Source organism: Hoplias malabaricus, chromosome 9 (genome assembly GCF_029633855.1).
Source record: "Hoplias malabaricus isolate fHopMal1 chromosome 9, fHopMal1.hap1, whole genome shotgun sequence".
In the NCBI taxonomy this organism is placed as follows: Eukaryota; Metazoa; Chordata; class Actinopteri; order Characiformes; family Erythrinidae; genus Hoplias; species Hoplias malabaricus.
The window spans coordinates 29,104,407-29,123,318 of NC_089808.1; the positions used below are offsets into that span (position 1 = coordinate 29,104,407).

Consider the following 18,912-nt stretch of genomic DNA (forward strand, 5'->3'; position numbering starts at 1 on the left):
TAAACAATAATCATCATTTCTACCCATTTTTATGAGACATTCTTACAGTTAAAAAGATTTTATCCCAACTTTGAATCATATCTTTTGGGCCATTCATCATGGAATATTCACACAGTGTGAAGAAAACTGCTATGATCAATTGATAATGTAAATTAAATATCAACAAAAATTGGGATACATGTCTTTCATATGACAGCGATGCTATGGTCTTCTAGTTAACTGTCGTTGATGGGTGGGCCAGTGATGTGGCCTTGTCTCGTTTTGGTTACCTATGGTTAGTTTTTAAAGAACAAGATTTGCTCAAGTTCACGTTCGTGCAGACAGTCGCCGACTTACCAAGTATTCCATTCCTTATATTAAACAAATATAGCTAGCTTCCTTGAAGCAAAATGGAGACTTAGAGAGAGAGAGAGAGAGAGAGAGAGAGAGAACCGGTTGAACAGGTAAAACGTGGAGGCAGGCCTCACTGGGTTTTGTTGTCACCGTTATTTCCAGGCGCATGCGCGCTTCCACCTGTTTCCTCCTGAAATGTTTAGCCTACCTGCGCCGCTCACTCCGCCTTTAAAATTCACCTCGACTCAGCGGCTCGGGATATTTACCACGACCGAGCTCCGTTAACGGAAAAAGCCACAGATTATTAGGCCGCGCAACGAGGGTATATGCTCCAGCAGAATATCTAGGAGCTAATGAACAGTCTAGAGGAGAGTCAGAGGTAAATCAATTGGTGGGAGACGCCTCGGAAAGCTATAGGTACAAAAGTTTGAAGAGAGTGTCCGGGGGGAGGAGGAGAACTAGGAGAAAAATCCGCTAAGCTTTCTCTACAGCACTCACTTGGCGCCACCTTTCAGGCCAATACATTTTACCACTTGTTTGCTTTAATTGAGGTTTGAGGTTAGTTTTAAAGTTTTGTTTAGAGCTGTACAGATCAGCTTTAGTTGCAGGAGGTGGAAGATAGCGGAGACACACACACCATGCCTCGAGCTTTCCTCGTAAAAAAGCCCAGTGTTTCACCGGGAAAGAGAAAATGGAGCGATCTGCCAGACCACGAGCGAGGAGACATCTACATCCCAGGTGAGAACCACAAAAATCAGCGTTTAAAACCGCTTAGCGCCGAGACCCACCAATTCAGATCTGCACAGTATAACGGTTAACTCCACACACACAGACGCATCACACACAAACTTATACGAAGAGCATACAACTTTACACGCATTTGAAAGGTGTGTGTGTGTGTGTGTATGTGTATATATATATATATTCACACACACAGCCTATGTGTATTTGGGTGCTTAGGACAGTTTATTACAATTTCTTAAGAATTATACAAGCATTGTATGAGTACAGTTTGATTTGCATAACGGCTTCTTTGTGAACTTTTCCTTATGAACCTCTGGTGTGTCTGTATTTAGCTGACCTTCAGACCCAATTGTCTTCTTCCTTGTGTACGCGGTGTAAAATAAATTGCAACACATTCAGTCTTGCCTACACCAAACGTTACGTTTGAAAACAGAAGCCTGTAATTCCTCCTCACTTAAGAGATAAGACAATTGGTCTGAGTGCTGAGCTGAAGGGATACATTATCTGTGCCTCTGAAAAAGAAAAGGCTTTTCGGGAGCGGTTTGTGATATTTTAAGCGCTTTCAGGAAAAGCAGGTAGCTTTGTCGTGTGCTGTGGCTATCAGGTGACCTGCTGAATCACCTAACGGAACACAAGCAGGACACCCCCACCCCCTGTCTGTGAGACCCCGTCCACTCCCCTCATCACTAAAACAGGCTAATTATTGACCAAAATCCCGCCTGGATTTAGGAGTGAAATTACAAACTCATTTCCGACGGAATAATCTATAGATATATTATGCATATTTACTAGATATTACTTGGAAATTCAAAAAGTTCATACTGGCTCCTGAGAATTTTTAAGTTTAGTTTAATGTTTATGTGGCATTGAGATTTGGCTTGTTTTCGATTCTCTGTAACAGGTTATGTGGTATGTAAAGTTGCTGTACCAGTTTGTGTAATGGTCCTTGCCATTACAGACAAATTTGTAGTTTCATTTCGTTCAGAATGACTAGGAAAGGAAGACATTAAGTAAAAGAAATGAAAGAACTCAAGAAATAAAAAGAAACAAACAGACAGACAAATAGATAGTAAAGCTAAAGAAATGCCAGAACACATGACTGCAATTTTTCTGGCCAATTTTGCGATTCCAGTTATTATTTCTATAATTTTAATTTTCCACCAGGAGCAGCACATTCATCTTTTCAGGGATGAATGTTGACTGTTTTGTGCTAGACTGACAAATTAAAAGGTCTGCCTTATTCGGTTATCCTAATAATTATGCACTGAAAACTTAAAAGACAAGGCTCAAGAAAATATATGATTTAATATATATTTTATTTTTAATAAAAGGTTTCAACAGCCCTACAATTTATAATGTTGATTTTTATTTTTAAATTTTACAGTAGCGTGTTAAAAATGCCTCCGTGTATTCGACACAAATAATATCTTTAATGTTATTTAAAGTAGTAACCGCTTTAGAGACTGAGGACTGATTGGTGTTGACTTGCTGCTGCGCGGTGGGTTAATGAACACTGAAGGAAATAACGGACTAGGCGCGTTGTTCCCGCTACACCTTTAGTAAACATGGCACAGCCTGCTGGAGGTAAACTCCGCAGCGGCGACAACAGCAGCATAGTCGCTCTAGCTCACCTTTCACCTCTCTCTCTCTCTCTCTCTCTCTCTCTCTCTCTCTCATTGTTCTCTTTATCGATATCTCCTGGTGCTTACCGTGTCGAAGACTTTCTTGTTTTTAGGCCTAACGGCTAGGTCTCTGAGTGTTCAGATTAGTGTCCAATTACATTGTAGTTGACTGAACCTGATAGTTGTGTTTTAAACTCCGCCGAAGCTGCGAGATAAGACATGAAAAACTCGATTTGGAGCAGTGTAATTCAGGCTCATAAAAGTGGGCAGAGTCATAACACATTTTTTTTTCTGTAATGTCTGTAAAGTCATTTCAACATAAAAGACTGTGCTAAATGCCCTGGTTTCGATTAAATTCCTAAATGTGAATGGAGATTAATGAAATGAAAGACGATTGTGTCGCATCAACATACCGATTTTCAACAACGACGCCTGCCGAGTCTATTTTGTTTAACTGCGGATAATTTAATGAATCAGATTTAAAAATAAAATAATTTGCTCCTCAAATTTCTATTTGACAAACACATTTTTTTTTTCAATTTTCCTAAACCCACATCTGAAGCCTAAAATTAACTGTCTGAACATCTATTTAAAAAATAATAATAAAAAAATTAATATACTAAGTTTTGGGTTTTGAACATGGGGCTAGTGCAAAATCCATATTTGCTTATTAAAATGACATCTTTTGAAATATCTTTTTGTGCAAATATAACCAGATTTACACCACTTTAGACCAGGCAGAATGAGTTGTGTGAAATTAGTAACTTTCTTAACTAACTTTATTTGTTAGGAGCAAATAGGTTATAGCAGTATATCCCAGAAAAAAATATTATTATTATTATTATATGACCAGACTGCCTACAGTCAGCAATCAACATTTATGGCCTATGGTTAGCTGCAGTGGTGTGGTTGTGAATAAAGGGAGGTACTGACATATGTACATCTGATAAAGATACCTTTAAAAAAATCACTGCAGCAACTGCAAATATATTAGCTTTTTGAGGGTGGGATTCTGTTGGTTTTGCATATGTCCCCATGGTGCAGGTTAACTGCATGAAATTATTAAAAAATACAAAACTGAAAACATTTCAGTATGATGATGTTCAAATACACTTTGACGTAATTAGAATGGCTAGTATAGTTTTAAGCATGGCCTTCACAAAGCCACTGTCTTCTGCACATATTTTACCACGTCAGACTATTTGCATTATAATTTGCAATTTATCCAGTTATGGATCATCTGGATCAACAGATTCATTGTACACATAATTGCTAGAGACATTTATAATACCATGAGTGTCAGATCATTATTTGTATATATAATGTATATCATATATAAATGTGATACTTTACTGGAGTTTTATTTGTAGCTGTTACATTGTGTTGCATGCACACTTGTATAAAGAGTTCATAAGCCTGTGTCTCTAGCCTAGCTGGTCAGACTGGTAATGCTGTAACAGGAGTGGCTGACTTCAGTCCAGGACAATACATTTATATACACACACACAAATAAACACACGTATGGCTGCCTCCCACCCACTCACACACACCTAACCCAGAGGCACAACTGTCCTTGGTTTCCTGCGAGTCAAATTCACTTTCGAATAATATATAAAGTCTTGATCACAATATGCAAACTAGGTGCTAAATATTGTACTGAGATATTTTGTGACATGTTTAAATACATGTAAAAGTGTTCTATAATTTCTTTTGGTGATTCATTATAAAAAAAATCAAAAACTGTTACCCTTAAATGAAGATTATTTATTTTACAGAAACACATGCTAAGATCTTGAAACATTTGAAATAAAAAGTGTTTTCTTCATGCTTTCTTTTCCAGTTTCTATGACCCCTCCTGTTCTATGGGACGAGAAAGAGGCCAGTACAGCTGAAGTAGCCCTGTGTCTTTCCACTCGCAAAGAACACATCATGTGCACACAGAAATACTTCCAGGACCCACGCACAGTTATTTCTACAGCTGAGCTACCCTCCTGTACCACTCTAGGACAGCACCCCTGTCCAGAGTCCGAACATATCAGGAGTTCACAAAACGTCTCGTACATCCGCTCTAAAATCAAGGTGAGGTGTCATTTCAAACATATGCTTCTAATAAGTCCATATTATAACCTTATAGCTGTCTGAAGCTACATTTGGCATAAATTACTATTTATTTATTTATTTTTGTTAGGTGACCACTGGTGAACCCCTCTCAGAAACTCTGCCCACCATTCAAAGTACAACCACACATTCATCTGATGCTGTGGAAAACCCATGCCCCACAGCCAGCCCTGGCATCACTTCAGCACCTGGAGGAAGATACATGTGTCAGGTGTGCCAGAAGGTGTTCCAGTTCCAGCGTATGCTCAACAGACACCTAAAATGCCACAGCGATCAGAAGAGGCATCTTTGTAGTTTCTGTGGCAAGGGCTTCAATGACACCTTTGACCTGAAGAGGCATGTCCGCACACATACCGGTATGTTCCCCACACCTTGACCAACCAAGTTTGAAAAATCAGGATTTATTTACAGTGATATGTAATACTGTGTGTAAGGTTTATGTAAGTAATTTGCAGCTTCATATTTCTTTAAATACTACACCACTGCAGACAACACCCAAAAGTCATACAGCGTTTAAACACAAGAATTAGCATTTATGTTATGCTGATCTTTATCAGGAGACTACTATATGTATATATATTATCTTATAAATCTGTAAACAGTCATTAAGTGACATGTGAATTTTGCTTGTGACTACAGAGTGGTCTTTTTTTTTTGTAAGGCATACTGCAGTTGCAGGCTATAGCAATACATTTACAATTTTTTTTATTAGATTAATTTCCAATAAAATATGAAAACGAGGTCAATAATATACAAAAAAAAAACATTAAAAACATTGAGTAGAAACAAAAATACATGTATTTCTGTCTTTTTCTGCTCTCCCAGGAGTTCGTCCATATAAGTGTAATAAGTGTGAGAAAGCTTTCACCCAGCGCTGCTCTCTGGAGTCCCACATGAAAAAGATCCATGGTGTAACACTGCAGTACGCCTACAAGGAACGTCGCACAAAGCTTTATGTGTGTGAAGAGTGCGGACACACCGCCTGTACACAAGATGCACTCCTGCGCCACCTGCACACTCAGCATCCAAACAGTGCCTTTTTGAGGGCCAAGGGCGTACGCAGACAGTCGGGGACAGCAGGTGGCGCTGTTCAGGAGGAAAACTCCCTGCCTGGGTCTCCTTTATCCTTAAACAGTGATGATACAGCAGGGTCCAGTGGAAGGTAGAAGCATTTGTGAATCAAGCTTAAGCACATAAGGAAAAGGGTTTTTTGAGGGGTATGTCTGTAATATTATTTAACTGGATTGTTACTAAGAAAAAAGGATGTCAGAAAAATAAACTTTGAGGAAAAACTCGATATACTAATAGAATAAAATGACTTTCTCATGGTCACAATGCACTACATGAACTGTTGAACATGATTCAAGCAGTGATCATAGATTCAGTAGTTAAGACTTCCACAATACGTAAAGGGCAGGTTCTCTTAAAATCAATAGATAACAAAATAATACATGATAATTATGCAGTGCTTCAGTTTACATTTAAGTTGAAATTCTGAAAGAGGAAACATGTAAATGTAATAATTTTCTCTATTTTTTTTATATTAAAGAGCTCATGTTGTGCTTAAATAATATTTACAAAAGTGTGTTTTCATTTTTGTTTTCCTTTTCTTTGAATATTAGTGATTAGTGAATGGGGATTATTGTTGTTATTTTTTTTTTAAGTCAAACATTATTGCAGTTGTGTAATATAATGATGCATTGTAAAAAAAGAAAAAAGATTTATATTTAACAAGGTGGTCTGTAATGTTCTCTTGGTGGAGTTTAACATTTTTTTCCAGATTTAATACATTTATATTAACATGAAATGTTTTCTATGCATTATGGTTGTGTATATTATGGACATATTTTGACTTTTTCTGATAGCACAACACTCCATGTTATTTTGTATTTATGACCAGTATGATAAACAGATGCAGACTTTGACATATTACAGCATTTTAATACAATATCATGATATGAATGTGCTTCCTGTAAAAGAAAATAAACGTGTCCTTTGATGTAATGTGTCAAACATTGTTATCAGGAACTCCACATTGACATCCACATACACAAACTGAATGGTGAATAGTCCAGAGAAAGTGAGAAAAAAGATAAGGGTGTTGGAGAGAGCGGGAGAGAATGTGTCAGTGGGTGGATGTTGGATGCAGAGGTAGTGAATTCCAGATCCATGTTTGGTCTTGTTGATGGAATTCACAAGAAGAGAGAATGTAGGGCTCCAAGGTGTTAACGGTTTGGGAGAGGTGCATTGAGACCCGTTATATACTTGAAAGTTTCTTTGAAAAGCACACATAATGAATTAATAACCTACACACCTGGTCTTCTGTAGAAGACTATTATTATAATCCAGCAAAAATGTATATAGTTATTTTGACCAACAGAAAGCGCTGTTTATTTTGATTTATACCATAATTTAAAGGACTTTTTTGCATGAAATGGTCTATTCAGTCTACAGCTGTGTAGCTGTTCCCATTCGGTGAAACAGAAACAAAGTTTCAGCCCAGACTGTTCCTTAAATAAAGCCTAATACAGGGAAACCAATAAGAACGAGTAATTTATTTTATAAACCTCTCTTAAAAGAAATCATCATCATCACTGTTACCACCTTCTCCGCTTAATCCATTTCCGGGTGGCGGTGAAAAGCAAAACATGTTACGCGTTACAAATTGATTGCTTAAAGAGGAATTACGTTTATAATTTTTTTATTACTTACATATACAAAAGCGTTAGGACATCATGTATATTCGTGGATAACTGTCGTTTTTGTCTTTGTGCAACAACACTAAATAATTAATAAAAATACACAAACGTTAGAATTCGACTACAAGGAAGAAACTGAAAATGTATAACATTTACATAGGGTTATTATTCCTTCCCGTCTTTGAGAGGCGCTGTTCGCTCTGCAGTGCAGCTACAAAATACACAACCAGTTTGAAAACAGTGGCGGTCAGCAGTGTACGTGTATCTACACGGGGTCATTAATGTATGAACATTACATTAAATGGCGCCTTCGGTCATCACCGCATCGGGTATTTGGTCCTATCACTTATTGTCTAAAACACAACGACTAACCATGGACTAAAAAGCACTTGTGAATTCAAACAATACTAGCAGCGCTGAGGTTAGCTTTATGTTAGCGCTGTTTTCACAACAAAGCCAGAAAAAGTATGTTTTTGAAATGTAATTTCTAGACAGAGTACATTCATCTTGCTTTTAAGTATAGCTAGCTCGTTAACGTCATTTTTGGGTTGTAATGGTTCTATACAAAGTTAGTTTGTATTTGTAGTCACTCGGAATTAAAAGATGAACCCGGAGCCTGTTCGTGTGGGTCGAAAACGGCCTTTGCCCTCATGCCCAAACCCCCTTTTCCTGCTCTGGCTGACCGAGATGCGTGACCACGCCAAAGAGAAGGGCCTGAAGACTCAGTACGTCTATCAGAAGGTGAGATCACTTCTTTCTTTCCACATTAAATGATGCAGTGTCTGAGCTGGAAAAACTGACACTTTATGGTGGAAAAGGTATTTTAAAAGGACACCAACTTCAACACGTCCAGTTTATCTGCTGCTAAAATAACGCGCACTTGTGTTTTTTAGGCTATCAACTCTCTGAAGAAGTATCCGTTACCTTTGAAAAACGGCAAAGAGGCGAAGATCCTACAGAATTTCGGAGACGGTATCTGTAAGATCCTGGATGAACGTCTTCAGAGACACTACCGCGAAAACGGTAAGGGGTTTCCGAGGTGTGTCACAGGTCAAGCAACTGGAGTATTGACAATATAAGTATTTATATGCGTTCTTTTTCCCTGCTACATGGTTATGCATTCAGTTGAATTAATAATGGCAGTCATCTTGGGCAAAAAATGCACCATTCTCTTGAGACTGAGTTTTTGTCGATTTTAGATCATTCCTCCACAAATTGAACATATTTTTGAATGGCAAAACATGTTACTGTGATTTGAGGGAAAAAAACAATGCATGCAATGAAGTCTTAGAAGAATTATCTCATGTTCTCTTTGTTTCTGCATAGGTGTTGATGCCAGTATTCAATCACTTTCCAGGGCTCCATCTCTGATACCAATGTCTGATACAAAATTGGCTCCTCCCAAACCTCAGCCAGCCTCCTCCAAGGTTCTTTCTAAAGAGGCTGGAGCAAATATGGTGGGTCAGTTGATATTTGAAAATATTCAATATTGCCCACTGCAGGCCTAGTAGATCATATCAGTTCATTTACATCTAGTGAGAAAGTAATATTCATGAAATTGCTCTGCTTCTGTTTTTATGTTGCTAAATTTAGTAATATATTATTTGTCGATAGCGTTATTGACAAAAATTATATCACAAGAAATGTTTCTATGTTGTTCTATATCTATAATTATGTACAGTTTTGTAACTTGTCAATTTTAAAAGAAAATCCTTCTAAAATGACTGTATATATCAAATGTTTCAGTGTTATTGCTTTAGCATCTAAAATATTCACTATTTATCAGAGAAAAATATATATTTACAGAATGCAAGTTACTAAAACCCACAAGGCAAGATTTCACTAGACCTATGTAAATTTACATTATGCGTATCCTCTCCAAAAAATGAATTAATTCTTAAATTGTAAACATCTTCACATTACTATGTGTAGGCTCTGCTCTGGAGATCAAAACATACTAAATTTAGCAACATAAAAACAGAAGCAGAGCAATTTCATGAATATTACTTTCTCACGATGTAAATGAACAGATATGATGTTAAAGGTATCTGTCAGGAGACTGGATAAGCATCTGTTTTTGTGTTGTTTTTTGTGGTATCGTGAAAAATATTATATCGCCCACCCCTCATTGCACTACATATTGCTATCATGTGGGAGCAGCTGCATAAGAGTCTAGTGTCACCATCTAATGTAATGACCAACATCTAATGTAATGACCTCCCAGAAGCGTAGAGGCTATCACTGCTGCAAATACCCAACTGTAGTTGTAATTATTAAGAGTCTTATTTTTTCTACTGAGAAAGGTGGATGGTGATGTTGGAAAAGAAAAAAACAGAAAGAAAAAGGAGTATGTTCCACAGAAGAGGTCTGGAGGCTACGCTGTTCTTCTCACATTGTACAGACACTCACAGGTACAGGAAACATTCTCTTAACATAAGGGTTAACCACAAAGATAATAGAACTGCACTAACGGTGAATGGGGCAATAATATTTATATTACACTGAATGAATGAGTAGATTATATTTTTTAAATATGTAACTCTTTATCTTATGTATTCTCTTCACTGATTTTCAGGTACCTGGCAGTAAAGGCTTCATGTTTAAAAATGAACTACAGACTGAGGCACAGTCCCTTTGTGAGAAATCCTTCACAGTGGTAAGACTAAAACACATAAAAATGAGTACACATAATTTTATTCTGTTTTCTGATGCTTTGATATTTTAGAAAACGTCTTTTTCCTGTGTGCACAGCCTGATCTTGGCAGTAAATACACAGCATGGTCCTCTGTAAGCACCCTCATTCAAAAAGACCTGCTTCTGAAGACGCACAACCCTGCTAGGTAAACTCTTAGTCTGTGTGTTTGATCCCCCAACGCCCCCCCCCCCCCAAAAAAAAAAAAGTCACTGATCTCTCAATTGCAACAAACAGTTTGACAGAATCTTCTCTCAATTGCAACAAACAGTTTGACAGAATCTCTACACCAGGGGTGTCCAAACTTTTTTCAGAGGAGGCCGAAATGGATCATATCAAAATTCTTATGGGTCAATCTCCCTTTCCAAATATATTATACATTAATTATTTATAGCAGTGTATTCAATATGAAAAACACATTTACTTAACTACTGAATTTAATTTTAGAGCATTAACTGCTGCAGGGTATCAAGAGTGTAAAATCCAACATTTTACTGCAGGTACTTCCATCTCTCTTGAAATCGCTGGTTCTCACTGTCAACTTTGAGGTTTCTTTTGCTGCAGCCATCACCAATTGTCATTCTGTGATTTGCTTTGCTGGCCCAGAGGAATTAATGGCTTTTAAGTTTAGCTTAGTTCATTAACACAATAGTGCAATATACTATACATTAGCGCAATGCTGCCACTATCAGGTGAAGGCAAAAACTGCCAAGTGCAGGTGGGCCACAAATTATGGATTCTTAAAAGTGGTGCCGTGGGCCAATTAAAATCTTATGGTGGGCGGACACCCCTGCTCTACACCTGTTACAGAACTTGAACAGGAGCACCACACTTTGCTGTGATGGATGAATTTTTAATTATAATAGACTGAATATGCTGCAGAAAGTTCCCATATATATTTTACTTATTTCCATTATTTTTCATTAGGTATTCATTGACTGAACTAGGTCTAGCTTTAGCAGAGAGGCTGGAGTCTGGTGAGAGGAGAAATGAAGGACGAAAGGAGGAGAATAGACCTGAGGCTGAGGACTCAGGGGATGGACGAGTTACTGTTGACCTGACTGTGGATGATGATAATGAAGAGAATGATAAAAATTTATGTGAACAACACTGGTGAGAGTGATGGTTCAGCACAATAAAAGAGGAGTTTGGCAGATTGAAGTGATTAGGGAAGTAATATGCTTTGCTAACTACTGCATTAGACTAATCGGTTATTGCCTGGTAAATAGGCTTCAACAATTTAAAAAATGTTAAAGACCATGTGAAAAACAAATTGTAGGAATGTTATTCTTCTACTTTCATTCTGCTAAAGACTTGCTTGTGACAGTTTCAGGTTAGCATGTAGCTAGTTTGTTTAGCACATACTTAGAATGTTGATATTTCATTATTGTTTATAATTGTGCTGTTACCAGTACTTTTTCAGATCAACTTTAATATTTAAGTTTTGCTGTGTAAAACACTTTGAAATTTTGTAACAGAAATGTTAAGTGTTTTAATACCTAGTGAGTTGTTGATAATGACGATTAATAATACGATTTTTTTATGGTCATGTGGGAAAGCTGCTCATATCACATGAAAGATCATCTTGAAGTGTGCTCTTTGTTATAAAATGTGCTTTTTTTCCACCCCAGTTCCCAGAGAGAGAGGCCTAAACCAGCTTTTTCAGAGACCCAGACAGAAGCTGTTCCACCAGACACAGGTCTATTGGAAACCAGGCACCAGGCTTTAGAGACTGTAGAAGCATACCTTCTTCCTGGCTCCTATGATATTGTGCTTTGTGTTGACTTCATTGAAACTACTGGGTCAGTGCACGATAATACAAAATACTTTCTAAACCTGTGAATATTTTATTGCATCATTTATGAACCATTTTTTTAAATTAGGGGAAACACAGTACGTAAACAAGAACTGGTCAAAGAACTGCAGAAGAATGGAGTCAACTTTGACATCCGGAAACTAAATGTAGGAGACTTCCTGTGGATCGCACGAGAGAACGTGACACCGGTGCCTGGTAACATCTTCTGACTGGTTTAATCTTATATTCACAAGAATATTAGTTATATTTTTGGCTGTTCAATAGCTGTGACAATGTTTTGTTGGTCAAGATGAGTGTTAACTCTGGCCCCTTATGGAGAGTCTTCAGTCTACAAATCGTCAATCGGTCAATAAAATATGTTCTTACTATGTAATTGTATTTTCAGAGGTTTTAAACTGTCATAAGTAATTTGAATATTAGAAGAGTTTTATGGCTTTTGCAGTGCGTTATTTTTTTTATTACGTAACACATATTACGTATTACGATTAGTCAAAACATTACTGTATATTGTTTACTATTTAGTGACGATTGCAGCACCAGCAGCACTTAGCAGAAAGGCAGAAGCTTCAGACAGAAATGTAGGTGAAGATACTGAGGTAGTTTTCATAATATGTTAAAAAAATAAAATAAAATAAAACATGCTTGCTCACAAAGCATAAGTTGATCCAAGACTTAAAAGTTGTTGGGTTATTTGATTTGTCATTGTTCTATTGTGCCCATATGAGAGATAATGCATCTTCATAGTTTTTGGGAAGTACGTGAATGATTTTTTGTAAATTTAAGGTCAATTGCGTCCACCTGTGGCCAAAGAGCTGGTTCTCGATTACATTATTGAGAGGAAGAGGATGGATGACCTTTGTGGCAGCATCATGGATGGACGCTTCAGAGAACAGAAGGTAGATAACCTGGATTTAGCTTGTATACCTGTTTAGAAATTCTGCACAGAGGTAATTCATGTTTTAAGGTACTTTAATATGCTTGATCTATCAATGTTTAAATCTGTACATTTTTACTATATTACATTAGATTTCACAAAACCCAAAAATACACATGCAATATGTAATGGTTGATATTGAGGTAATTCACACTCTGTGACTTCAAGACCATTGATTGCTCATGAGTTTGAATTGGACTCAGCTGCAGCTGTGAGAAATGTGTTTAATTTCATACTTTTATCTGTTGTTGTTTTTTTTTTCGTTCCCTTTTCAGTTCCGTCTGAAGAGGTGTGGTTTGCATAAGCCCATTTACCTGGTAGAAGAGTGTGGTTCAGCAGCAGCTCACTTGAGTCTACCAGAAAGCACTTTACAACAGGCTATAGTTAACACACAGGTATGGGCACAAATTATGTCTTACAAGCTCAACAGATATATTTGATTATAGAAGTATGTGCAAATGTTTGCCTTGCAGCGTGTACCACTGAACTATATGTACATGAAGAATTTTTATTTCCTCTCTTCTCTCCTCCCATGACGTGTGATACAATACTGCATAGTATAATGTAAACTAAATTATGAGTATTAAATTAAATGATTGTATTTGTAATAATGATGATGATATTCAAATTAAGAGTAAATGTGCCTGCATATTTTAGGTGGTGGATGGCTTCTTTGTGAAGAGAGTTCAGGATGTTAAGGAGTCAGCCGCCTATCTCACAGTCATGACCAGATACCTGCAGAAACTTTACAAGGTCAGTCTGTGTTCCTCCCTACTGTGCTATACCACATGTTGTATATCAGTGGTGTGTACTGTGGTACTACAGTACACAGCACTGGTTTGGTGTGAGCTGACTTCTGAGTTTATTTCTCCTACAGAACTGCACATTGTTCTGTCACTCCAGAGAACTAGAGGGAGACAAAAATGGGGACATGGAAAATGATGTAACAAAGAGAGAACGCCTGCGCTGCTCCCTTCTCTCCTTCACAGAATTTAACTGTGGAGCCGTGAAAAACAAGGTAAAACTAAAATCTCGGAGTGTACACAAATCCTTAAAATTTGTTTATCTAAAAAATACCTTAATTTGTATTAAAATGTCTTAAATCCATCTCCCAAAGGTACTAAATGCCATGGAAAGTAAACATTATTTATACATTATACATTATATATATTATATTATATACAACATTATTTATCTGATTTCTGCACATTGCATTTAGCAGTTTCCAGATTTGTTTATTTAATTTTAATGTCGTAAAAGCAGACTAACGTAAACAGAACTAATGGAAATATGCATGGCTCTGATGAGTGCTATTTTTACCCAGATTCACCTCTTGCTTTTAGGTAGCGGACACAATACTATGGGTGTAAATTTAATGAAAACAGGTTGGATAACCCCAATTGTGCATTGTGGTTAAGCCAAGTTCAAAGCAATCAGTACAAAGCATGTTTGTTTGAAATCATAAGCGTGTCTAGCAGCGCTTAGAGTAAAAAGACATCTTTTACATTAAAAATTACTGGGGTTTTTTTGTTGTTAAAGGCTTGTCTTTGATAAGATGAAAATGTTAAAAACATAAAAATAATATGGTTAAATATAGTATTTTAACAATAAACATACAGCAGTCCCCCCCTTGCCTTGCAAATAGTATGATCCACTTTCTCTTTCCTTCACCCCACTCATAGCTAGCTGCACTGACAGCATGTGCGCACATGCTAGTTACAGTTTGAGTATGAGACACTACAGTCATTAGCTGCAATTCTCATTTACTTCACTATATATATATATATATATATATAATGCCCAGCTCTAGACATGTGTATAAAAAGAGCCAGGTTCAGGTGAGAGCGTCAAAGGTCAAAATTGCCCACCATACAGTGACCAGATGCTCTGGAATATCCAGGACAGACTGGAGTTTTTAGAATGTGTCCTGAATTTTCAAAAAAAATATCTGATTTAGCCTTAACAGATAAAATGAACCAGCTAAAAGGAGAGGTGTGTGTATTGAGTATTCGGAAAAATGCTATATTATTATTATTATTATTATTATTATTTACTATGATCTGTGGATTACGGTTGTCGATGGTAAAGGGTAAGATAGGACTGTAAAGCTGGCTTGGATTGGGGTGGGTCTGGGATGCCAGACTTCATTGTTGAGCCTTCTGTGTCATGGGCTTAATTCAGTAAAACACCAATGAGAGGAGGTGCTTGCTTGATGACCCCTGTGAAGAGCTAGTGATACAGTGGCTGGTTTGGGAACTCATGGGCTGGGCTCAATGAGTAACCTTAGTTGTTAAGGATGGATGGTTGCTGATCGGATCATAAACAGCCACAGCTACCTTAGTGTTGAGGTGTAGGATTCAATAGTGTGATGGACCTTATGTGAAGTTTTAATGGATTTGCAGGATATTTTACATCTTATCTTGTGTATGATTATAATAAATTCAGCATCAGTTCCAGTTTCTTTAAATGAGAATGAGCTATGGTTTACTCTAACTCCAGATACACAGGAGTGAGGAGCAGGGGTGCTGGATTTTAGTCATTTTCACTTGTGTCTCTTTCTTCTAGGTTTTTTTTTATTAAACATATATTTTATTAGTACTCATATCTCTGTGCTCACTTTTTGTTTTGCACAGTTTAACCTTTGCGCACTCACAAAAAACATGGGTCCAATTCTGTGATTGGAGAAACTCACTCAAAAAATAGAGGACATTTCTAATGTGTCTGCACTCTGCGTAAGATTATAAAGAGAATGACTTGTTTTTACCCCATGTTTACTGAGTTGTAATATTTCACGGTTTGTGAGTAGGTGTGCAATAATTATGCTAATGCAATTAAAAAGTTATTACTTCATCTCCATTGAAAAGCATGATGTCCATTTTTGCTGATTTTTAGTTTGCTGCATCATTTAAACACAGGAGTGGTCCTCCACATTGTGTGAAAAATGCATGAGGATTGGACCAGTAAAAATGCTCAAATTACCTGCAATATATTTTTTTTTTACTTTGATTTCAATTTACATTGAAATTTATTATTATTTTTTTCTTTCTCTTAGAAATGACTATTTTGGAGATTTTTTATTATTATTATTATTATTATTATTTTGTTTTAAATTGGCCAGTGACAGTATGTCCCCTTTTTAAATCGTGTTGAGCAGTGTTGCAATCATGCATCATACATTTTAACATTACACTTACTCATTTTTATATATAAAAGGTATGCTGACCTGTTTTTAAAATAAGCCTTACAGTACACAAACAACAGGCCTGCAGAGTAATTAAATTTCCAACTACACAACACTGACTTTTTTTTTATTATTATTATTTATGCTTTTGCTTAAAGTTAAAACAAAAGTAATTGGCATGACCTGTTTGTTTGTTTGTTTATTTTATTTATTTTTACATTTCTTATAATTATCATAGTGTGTAATTTGCCTTTTTAAGCTTGTTGTATTGTTGCATCCAGTCTCGGGTCAGTTTTCAACAGAAAAGAGCGAGACTACTGCATTAAATAGTGTGAACAAATCTTCTGTTTATTTTGTCAGGTAGCAGGAGGAATAAGCTTGAAGACCCAAAAATGCCAAAACTACAGCAAAAAATATAAGACACTACCTTACAAAGAAAACCAAAAAACATATTGCCTTATAATTCCTTGTCTGGATATAAACAGGAAAAATGTTTACAAAAAAGACATTTAACTTACTATTTTCCAACAACCAGCCTGAAAATATTTACAAAAGTGCACAAGAAATATTTACACCAAACAATTTATAAAGGGCCAAAGAATATCAGGAAACAGTCAAGAGAGCAATGTTCAGAAAACACTTACATTTACACAGGAGAGCACACACATCAGACAGCTGCCTTATCCTAGATATTTGTTTAGGCAGATCCAGGGTGAGCCAGCCAATCGGGCAGAAGAAATTCACTAACAAAGCCGTTGTTTGCACCTGGAGATGGAAGTTGCTCCTAATTAAATAAGGAAATTAAATAAAGAGAACAGCACCTGAAACAAGAACCACAAAACAAAACAGGCCTTGTTAAAATCTTTTATTGTAACAGTATTTAATGTCCATTTTGCCTACATTTTATTGCCTTACTATTTGAGGGCCTACTTAAAATACTACTGTATACCTTCAACTTATATCCTTACCTGTGCCCTCAACCAGTTATTGCTCATTTCTCTCATTGTCTCTCTTTCAGTGTCAGACAGTTAGAGATGTGTTTGCTAGACAGCTGATGCAGATCAGTGGAATCTCTGGCGATAAAGCAGCTGCCATATTGGAGCACTACAGTACAGTGAGCAGGTATGACTCAACTGTATCTCATTACACTGTCACAGCGCAGTGTCTTAGCTTATTCTAAAAATGACAGCATTGTTAGGCTATGTTCTCATCTCATAGTTATGTTCTCAGTTTGCTTAAAGCTTATGCCCAGTGCACGACTGAAGCAGAGGGAGAAAAGCTCCTGTCCACCATCAAATATGGCAAGCTCAAAAGGTTTGTAATTTGTTTTAACTCTATATTTCCCACTTTGTCTGTCTTCTGCTTTTAAATTCTTTGCTTTTTTTCCCAGAGGTTCCTGCAACCTATTGCCTCTTTCTCACACAAACTCCAGAGAATTTCTACAGAAATTCCAAACTACTGGGTCAGGAGATGTCCCAGAGTTGTCCTTTCACACATGCAGCCCACAGCAGGACATTTACTGTTTCAGACATGCTGTCGCTGCAAGGAACGTGCTTAGGATCGGCACGAGCAGTCCAAACTTTGTGAACATTTGTGGCACTGTACTCTCATACATTGGTTCAGAGTCTCTTCTAGGGGGCTAGCGGGGTAAAATCTGGGTAATGTCTGGGATGAATGTTATGGGTGTTTGGGTGTATATGACATGTACAGCTCCTCCAGGTAAACTCTGGAATGTTTTTGGGTTACCGTGCAGGTGTGACTGGGGCTTATGTTTCATCTTTGGTTGTAGAATAACAAAGACATTTTGGATTACACGATTTACTTGATCATATTATAAATATTTGGCAACAAAATCCTTATTTGAGTAGCCCAAAGGAAAAGTTCATTTAAAAAAAAGAATATAAACACCTGGTTTTAACTGCCACTCTATTCATGCATCAGTGGAGTGCTGTGGTTTACTTGGGTAGCAAACATCATGCCTAAGTCCTTTACATATGTGCTACAGCCCCCTTGTAACTTTATGAAAGTAAAGAATTAAATGTTGTATGGTTTTGTGGGGTAATGCACGTATTTTGATCTTTAATCTGATCTTTTGAATTCTGTTGGCTTTTACAGAAATCTTGGGCCAGCCTTGAGTCGTACGGTATACCAGCTTTACTGCACTCGAGGAGCCCTGTCATGATCAAGTTCTCAATATCCTTTATCAAATAGTTCAGAACTGCAATGCAGTGTGCAAGGCTGCTGTTCTTTATGCTGTACTCTATATTTTTTTAGAGAATGTTGTTTATGCAAAATATATTAGTAAAATAAAGATTTAAATTTCATTCATTTTGGTGTTATTTTATGATCATTAATTATCGACTTCGCCACAGCACTTTAGAAGGAATGTAATTGTTTTGCTGCTTGACAATATGCAGTAATTTGCCAGTTTTTCATCTTGTAATGTGTGAAACAGAGAAGCTTGCTGAGTGCAGCTGGTTCTGATCACTGAAGCACATCATTGCAGAAAAGCAAAATAGCTTATGGCGTTTATCTGGGCAGGTGTTTGTAAGGAAATAAATGGCCAGGAGGGTGAGAACTGTGTGTCAGTAAAACGCGCGCGCGTGTGTATGGAGAGAGGGAGAGGGGGGGGCGGTTAATGTGGAAGACTCGCTGCTTCCTCGTGGGGAGCTCTGATGACTGATGACGTCCTCTGAATCGCCCTCAAGGAGAACAGCGCGTTGACGAAAACAAGCCAGGAGCCGTTTACGCGCTTTCCCCACAGCGACTGGAC

At 37.2% G+C, this 18,912-nt stretch overlaps 2 protein-coding genes across 5 annotated transcripts; both read left to right on the forward strand.

Annotated features, from left to right (window-relative positions):
• Positions 1 to 500: 500 nt before the first annotated feature.
• ovol1a (ovo-like zinc finger 1a) lies at positions 501 to 6,805 on the forward strand. Its single transcript, XM_066681676.1, has 4 exons — positions 501 to 1,071; positions 4,540 to 4,778; positions 4,888 to 5,173; positions 5,643 to 6,805. The coding sequence occupies exons 1-4, from the start codon at positions 972 to 974 to the stop codon at positions 5,981 to 5,983; spliced, it is 966 nt and encodes a 321-aa protein (XP_066537773.1). The 5' UTR covers positions 501 to 971; the 3' UTR covers positions 5,984 to 6,805.
• A 900-nt stretch (positions 6,806 to 7,705) lies between these two features.
• mus81 (MUS81 structure-specific endonuclease subunit) lies at positions 7,706 to 18,423 on the forward strand. 4 transcript variants are annotated; one of them, XM_066681394.1, is made up of 17 exons: positions 7,706 to 7,845; positions 8,103 to 8,257; positions 8,410 to 8,539; positions 8,843 to 8,973; positions 9,820 to 9,927; positions 10,092 to 10,172; positions 10,268 to 10,356; positions 11,136 to 11,321; positions 11,840 to 12,010; positions 12,092 to 12,219; positions 12,808 to 12,920; positions 13,234 to 13,353; positions 13,616 to 13,711; positions 13,836 to 13,976; positions 17,158 to 17,261; positions 17,370 to 17,453; positions 18,255 to 18,423. In XM_066681394.1, the coding sequence occupies exons 2-17, from the start codon at positions 8,120 to 8,122 to the stop codon at positions 18,319 to 18,321; spliced, it is 1,887 nt and encodes a 628-aa protein (XP_066537491.1). In that variant the 5' UTR covers positions 7,706 to 7,845; positions 8,103 to 8,119; the 3' UTR covers positions 18,322 to 18,423. The 4 variants fall into 4 exon arrangements, with proteins under 4 accessions (XP_066537491.1, XP_066537490.1, XP_066537489.1 ...); XM_066681393.1 differs by having other exon boundaries at positions 7,716 to 7,981; XM_066681392.1 differs by having other exon boundaries at positions 7,716 to 8,257.
• Positions 18,424 to 18,912: the final 489 nt, after the last annotated feature.